Source organism: Oncorhynchus mykiss, chromosome 13 (assembly GCF_057628025.1).
Source record: "Oncorhynchus mykiss isolate SJ-2025 chromosome 13, ASM5762802v1, whole genome shotgun sequence".
In the NCBI taxonomy this organism is placed as follows: domain Eukaryota; kingdom Metazoa; phylum Chordata; class Actinopteri; order Salmoniformes; family Salmonidae; genus Oncorhynchus; species Oncorhynchus mykiss.
In genome coordinates this window covers 3,845,026-3,852,500 of record NC_143034.1, presented here as the reverse complement: position 1 = coordinate 3,852,500, position 7,475 = coordinate 3,845,026, and the positions used below count along the sequence as shown (strand labels likewise).

Here is a 7,475-nt window from a genome sequence, read left to right as displayed (position 1 = left end):
GTCAACACCAGATAACATCAGGTCAAGGGGTGTGGTCAACACCAGATAACATCAGGTCAAGGGGCGTGGTCAACACCAGATAACATCAGGTCAAGGGGAGTGGTCAACGCCAGATAACATCAGGTCAAGGGGAGTGGTCAACACCAGATAACATCAGGTCAAGGGGAGTGGTCAACGCCAGATAACATCAGGTCAAGGGGAGGGGTCAACGCCAGATAACATCAGGTCAAGGGGAGTGGTCAACACCAGATAACATCAGGTCAAGGGGAGTGGTCAACACCAGATAACATCAGGTCAACACCAGATAACATCAGGTCAAGGGGCGTGGTCAACGCCAGATAACATCAGGTCAAGGGGAGTGGTCAACACCAGATAACATCAGGTCAAGGGGAGTGGTCAACGCCAGATAACATCAGGTCAAGGGGAGAGGTCAACACCAGATAACATCAGGTCAAGGGGAGTGGTCAACACCAGATAACATCAGGTCAAGGGGTGTGGTCAACACCAGATAACATCAGGTCAAGGGGCGTGGTCAACACCAGATAACATCAGGTCAAGGGGAGTGGTCAACACCAGATAACATCAGGTCAAGGGGAGTGGTCAATGCCAGATAACATCAGGTCAAGGGGAGTGGTCAACACCAGATAACATCAGGTCAAGGGGAGTGGTCAACACCAGATAACATCAGGTCAAGGGGAGTGGTCAACGCCAGATAACATCAGGTCAAGGGGAGTGGTCAATGCCAGATAACATCAGGTCAAGGGGAGTGGTCAACACCAGATAACATCAGGTCAAGGGGAGTGGTCAACACCAGATAACATCAGGTCAAGGGGAGGGGTCAACACCAGATAACATCAGGTCAACACCAGATAACATCAGGTCAAGGGGAGAAGAAGGTCTGACTGGACAACAACAATCACTACAACATCACTACATCCAGTCACTACAACATCACTACATCATCACTACAACATCACTACAACATCACTACATCATCACTACAACATCACTACAACATCACTACATCATCACTACATCCAGTCACTACATCATCACTACATCCAGTCACTACATCATCACTACATCCAGTCACTACATCATCACTACATCCAGTCACTACATCATCAATACATCCAGTCACTACATCCAGTCACTACAACATCACTACAACGTCACTACATCATCAATACATCCAGTCACTACAACATCACTACAACATCACTACATCATCACTACATCCAGTCACTACAACATCACTACAACATCACTACATCCAGTCACTACAACATCACTACATCATCACTACAACATCACTACATCATCACTACATCCAGTCACTACAACATCACTACAACATCACTACATCCAGTCACTACAACATCACTACATCCAGTCACTACATCATCACTACATCATCACTACATCATCACTACATCCAGTCACTACAACATCACTACAACATCACTACATCCAGTCACTACAACATCACTACATCATCAATACATCCAGTCACTACAACATCACTACATCATCAATACATCATCACTACATCATCAATACATCCAGTCACTACAACATCACTACATCATCAACACATCCAGTCACTACAACATCACTACAACATCAATACATCCAGTCACTACAACATCACTACATCATCACTACATCATCACTACATCATCACTACATCATCAATACATCCAGTCACTACAACATCACTACATCATCAATACATCCAGTCACTACAACATCACTACAACATCACTACAACATCACTACAACATCAATACATCCAGTCACTACAACATCACTACAACATCACTACATCATCAATACAACATCACTACATCATCACTACATCCAGTCACTACATCATCACTACATCCAGTCACTACATCATCAATACATCCAGTCACTACAACATCACTACAACATCACTACATCCAGTCACTACAACATCACTACAACATCACTACATCATCAATACATCCAGTCACTACAACATCACTACAACATCACTACATCATCACTACATCCAGTCACTACAACATCACTACAACATCACTACATCCAGTCACTACAACATCACTACATCCAGTCACTACATCATCACTACATCATCACTACATCATCACTACATCCAGTCACTACAACATCACTACAACATCACTACATCCAGTCACTACAACATCACTACATCATCAATACATCCAGTCACTACAACATCACTACAACATCACTACAACATCACTACAACATCAATACATCCAGTCACTACAACATCACTACAACATCACTACATCATCAATACATCCAGTCACTACAACATCACTACAACATCACTACATCATCAATACATCCAGTCACTACAACATCACTACAACATCACTACATCCAGTCACTACAACATCACTACAACATCACTACATCATCACTACAACATCACTACAACATCAATACATCCAGTCACTACAACATCACTACATCCAGTCACTACAACATCACTACAACATCACTACAACATCACTACATCCAGTCACTACATCATCACTACAACATCACTACATCATCAATACATCCAGTCACTACAACATCACTACATCATCAATACATCCAGTCACTACATCATCAATACATCCAGTCACTACATCCAGTCACTACAACATCACTACATCATCACTACAACATCACTACAACATCACTACATCATCACTACATCATCAATACATCCAGTCACTACAACATCACTACATCATCACTACAACATCACTACATCATCAATACATCCAGTCACTACAACATCACTACAACATCACTACATCATCAATACATCCAGTCAATATTGTATTGACGTCTCTCACCCCCCCCTACCTGAAGTCCCCCCCCACCTACCTGACGTCTCTCACCCCCCCCCCCCCCCCCACCTGATGTCCCCCCCCTCCACCCCTACCTGATGCCCCCCCCCCCCCCCCCCCCCACCACCCGCCTCCCACCCCTACCTGACGTCTCTGAGGATGTGTTTCTCAGGTCCTGTCTTGTGGCAGAGTCCATTGCTCTCCATGACAGAGTAGTGTAGTCTGGAGAAGGAGACGGTTGGACCAGGTACCTGGAACATCACCTCTGGATCATCTGCTGCTGGGCTGCCTGACTCACCATTCTGGGGCTTAGACATCCTCCTCACCGAGAGAGAGGGAAGGAGAGAGACAGAGAGACAGGGAGATAGAGAGAGAGGAGGTAGAGAGAGAGAGAGAGAGACAGAGAGAGAGAGAGAGAGAGAGAGAGAGACAGAGAGAGAGACAGGGAGAGAGAGAGAGAGAGAGAGAGACAGACAGACAGACAGACAGACAGACAGACAGACAGACAGACAGACAGAGACAGACAGAGAGAGAGAGAAAGAAGGGAACGGAGAAGAAATGATGTTAGATAGATAAAGAGACAGACAGAGAGAGAGGAGTTGTCTGCTGCAGTAGCTATCTAACCTATGTTCTAACTTCAAGGTAACGTATCCCAGATTGCCCTGCCCAAGCCTCTTTACGCCCCCTGTCAACCAATCACACAGGGGCATGGGTGTGGCCACGCCCTACCAGAGGGCAGGATGTTGAACTTTGAACCTTGGCCTTGACAGCGCAGGGGCATTGATAACAGGAGAGCACGTGCAACAAACACCTGTCTTCACCAATGATGTATATATAAACTCTAGATTGCTGACGCTATGTATTTGCAACTGAGTGGCTTGAAGCGACCGGTCGGCCATATTGGAACTCCCCGGTAGGAGCAGTCCTCCATAGGAATGAGTGGAATTACATTTTTCAATTACAGAATTATATACTCAGATACTTAAAAGGAAAATGCTTAAATACTATATATATGTATATTTGTTATTTTAATGTTTATCATAATATAATTTAAAAGTATCCATTAAGGTATCTACAGAATAAACGTGTCAAAAGCGAATGTAGACATTAATAAATTAATTTCTATTAGCTTCCAGTGAAGGAGGAATACCAAGATGGAGGCACGGTGGCTTCACTACAGCGCACCCTATCAGTCATCTAGTGTATTTAGTAGTAACAGAGCCCTACAGTAGAGGTGTAGACATAATAAATGTAGTAACAGAACCCCACAGTAGAGGTGTAGACATAATAAATGTAGTAACAGAACCCCACAGTAGAGGTGTAGACATAATAAATGTAGTAACAGAACCCCACAGTAGAGGTGTAGACATTAATAAATGTAGTAACAGAACCCCACAGTAGAGGTGTAGACATAATAAATGTAGTAACAGAACCCCACAGTAGAGGTGTAGACATAATAAATGTAGTAACAGAGCCCCACAGTAGAGGAGGAGTAGTACCAAGATGGCTGAGTGGTGGCTTCAACACAGCGCCCCCTGTCAGTCATCTAGTGTATTTAGATGGCTGAGTGGTGGCTTCAACACAGCGCCCCCTGTCAGTCATCTAGTGTATTTAGATGGCTGAGTGGTGGCTCCAACACAGCGCCCCCTGTCAGTCATCTAGTGTATTTAGATGGCTGAGTGGTGGCTCCAACACAGCGCCCCCTGTCAGTCATCTAGTGTATTTAGATGGCTGAGTGGTGGCTCCAACACAGCGCACCCTGTCAGTCATCTAGTGTATTTAGATGGCTGAGTGGTGGCTCCAACACAGCGCCCCCTGTCAGTCATCTAGTGTATTTAGATGGCTGAGTGGTGGCTTCAACACAGCGCCCCCTGTCAGTCATCTAGTGTATTTAGATGGCTGAGTGGTGGCTCCAACACAGCGCCCCCTGTCAGTCATCTAGTGTATTTAGATGGCTGAGTGGTGGCTTCAACACAGCGCCCCCTGTCAGTCATCTAGTGTATTTAGTTGGCTGAGTGGTGGCTCCAACACAGCGCACCCTGTCAGTCATCTAGTGTATTTAGATGGCTGAGTGGTGGCTTCAACACAGCGCCCCCTGTCAGTCATCTAGTGTATTTAGATGGCTGAGTGGTGGCTTCAACACAGCGCCCCCTGTCAGTCATCTAGTGTATTTAGATGGCTGAGTGGTGGCTTCAACACAGCGCCCCCTGTCAGTCATCTAGTGTATTTTTAGATGGCTGAGTGGTGGCTCCAACACAGCGCCCCCTGTCAGTCATCTAGTGTATTTAGTTGGCTGAGTGGTGGCTCCAACACAGCGCACCCTGTCAAAGACACATTTCTCCATGCAAACTCTCATCAACAAGTATCAAGTAACCTAGCAAGTACATATTATAGCCTCTTTTTCTTCTCTCGTGTTAGTAATTGATATTGTGTAATTCCCATGTGTATTTTTGTTTAGTATTTTACAAATGACCTAGCTAACTGCCTTAGTATTTTCACATTACTATAATTTTTGGTAAATTTACCCTTTGGATTTTGTATTGAAATAGCTAACGTTAGGTCTCTCCGTCGATCAGACGTATGTTGCTGTGCTATATACCGGGTTGTAACCACTTACTTCGATAAGTACACATGTGCATTTTATAAATAAAATAAAAAATAATACAAGTAATTTGTGTAACTTTTTTAATGTGGTGACATGCTAGCTACCATTAGCCCACCAGGGAAGGGATATTTATCTAGCTGGTTAATGCTGACTCACCGTTCGTATTGTAATGAAGCAGGTCTCGAACCCTCGACCTTCTAGCCCTTATTAATTAAACCCCAGGGTGTCGTTACACTCATCCCTCCTTTTTCAAAGAGCGCGTCCTCGCGCTAGCTTGCGAACACTACGTCTTTTTACAGGAACGCGCGCGCGCACACTCTCACCGGTCAAGCACGCGCACTGTCGTGGCTGCAAGGGTCCGATCCCACTTCTGACACCAGTGTAATGAAACAGGCAGGGAAGCAGGACTCGAACCCTCGACCTTTCTTGGTCGAAAGTCCAGCGCACAGTCGATATCCGCTCTTATAACCCCCCCCCCCCCCCCCCAGGGACGTTACAGTAGAGAGAGAGAGAGAGAGAGCGAGAGAGAGAGAGACCCCCCAGGGTCGTTACAGTAGAGAGAGAGAGATAAATAAAGCCCTTGAATAAAGCCCTTGAATTTAATTGAATTGAGAGAGGCCGCAGCAGATAGAGGGGACGTTGTTCCAGCTGTAGTGCTGCAGTGACACCACTGTTCTGTGTGGAGTCAGACACGCCAGCTTTACGTTAGTCCGGGAACCATGGCAATGACAGTTGGTTAGCTAGCGTGTCGCCGCTGTTCTGTGTGGAGTCAGACACGCCAGCTTTACGTTAGTCCGGGAACCATGGCAACGACAGTTGGTTAGCTAGCGTGTCGCCGCTTAGAAAAGGTCTGACTGCACGAACGGTAAGCTAATGTTAACTAACTAGCTTAGCTAAATATTGCCTGGTGGGTTAGCTAGTTAGGTACCATGGTTGGCTAGCTAGTTATAGGTACCATGGTTGGCTAGTAAATTAGGTACCTTGGTTGGCTAGTAAGTTAGGTACCTTGGTTGGCTAGTAAGTTAGGTACCTTGGTTGGCTAGTAAGTTAGGTACCTTGGTTGGCTAGTTAGTTAGGTACCTTGGTTGGCTAGTTGGCTACATTAGCTAAGGTTGGCTAGTTAGTTAGGTACCATGGTTGGCTAGTAAGTTAGGTACCTTGGTTGGCTAGTTAGTTATGTACCTTGGTTGGCTAGTAAGTTAGGTGCCTTGGTTGGCTAGTAAGTTAGGTACCTTGGTTGGCTAGTTAGTTAGGTACCTTGGTTGGCTAGTTAGTTAGGTACCTTGTTTGGCTAGTTGGCTACATTAGCTAAGGTTGGCTAGTTAGTTAGGTACCATTGTTGGCTAGTTAGTTAGCTACCATGGTTGGCTAGTTAGTTAGGTACCTTGGTTGGCTAGCTAGTTAGGTACCATGGTTGGTTGGCTAGTTAGTTAGGTACCTTGGTTGGCTAGTTAGTTAGGTACCATGGTTGGTTGGCTAGTTAGTTAGGTACCTTGGTTGGCTAGTTAGTTAGGTACCTTGGTTGGCTAGTTAGTTAGGTACCATGGTTGGTTGGCTAGTTAGTTAGGTACCTTGGTTGTCTAGTTAGTTAGGTACCATGGTTGGTTGGCTAGTTAGTTAGGTACCATGGTTGGTTGGCTAGTTAGTTAGGTACCTTGGTTGGCTGGTTAGTTAGGTACCTTGGTTGGCTAGTTAGTTAGGTACCATGGTTGGCTAGTTAGTTAGGTACCATGGTTGGTTGGCTAGTTAGTTAGGTACCTTGGTTGGCTAGTTAGTTAGGTACCTTGGTTACTTTAACGATGTTACTTTAGTTGGCTGCTTGTATGTAATATAAATTATTCTGGGAGTCTAGTGTGTGTAATATAAATTATTCTGGGAGTCTAGTGTGTGTAATATAAATTATTCTGGGAGTGTAGTGTATGTAATATAAATTATTCTGGGAGTCTAGTGTGTGTAATATAAATTATTCTGGGAGTCTAGTGTGTGTAATATGAATTATTATAGGAGTCTAGTGT

The 7,475-nt window shown here is 44.8% G+C and overlaps 1 protein-coding gene across 11 annotated transcripts in view; it reads right to left on the bottom strand.

The window, feature by feature from the left end:
- The window catches only part of abcg2b (ATP-binding cassette, sub-family G (WHITE), member 2b), a 33,454-nt gene extending 27,264 nt beyond the window's left edge, over window positions 1-6,190 (bottom strand). For 7 of the 11 annotated variants that reach the window (XM_090194725.1, XM_090194724.1, XM_090194729.1 and 4 more), the window contains exon 1: window positions 3,000-3,682. In XM_090194725.1, coding sequence (XP_090050851.1) covers window positions 3,000-3,565 — 566 coding nt within the window. In that variant the 5' untranslated portion in view covers window positions 3,566-3,682. Of the gene's footprint in view, window positions 1-2,999; window positions 3,683-5,616 lie in introns of those variants that run through there. The other 4 variants (XM_090194730.1, XM_090194732.1, XM_090194731.1 and 1 more) reach the window with 4 other exon arrangements.
- Window positions 6,191-7,475: the final 1,285 nt, after the last annotated feature.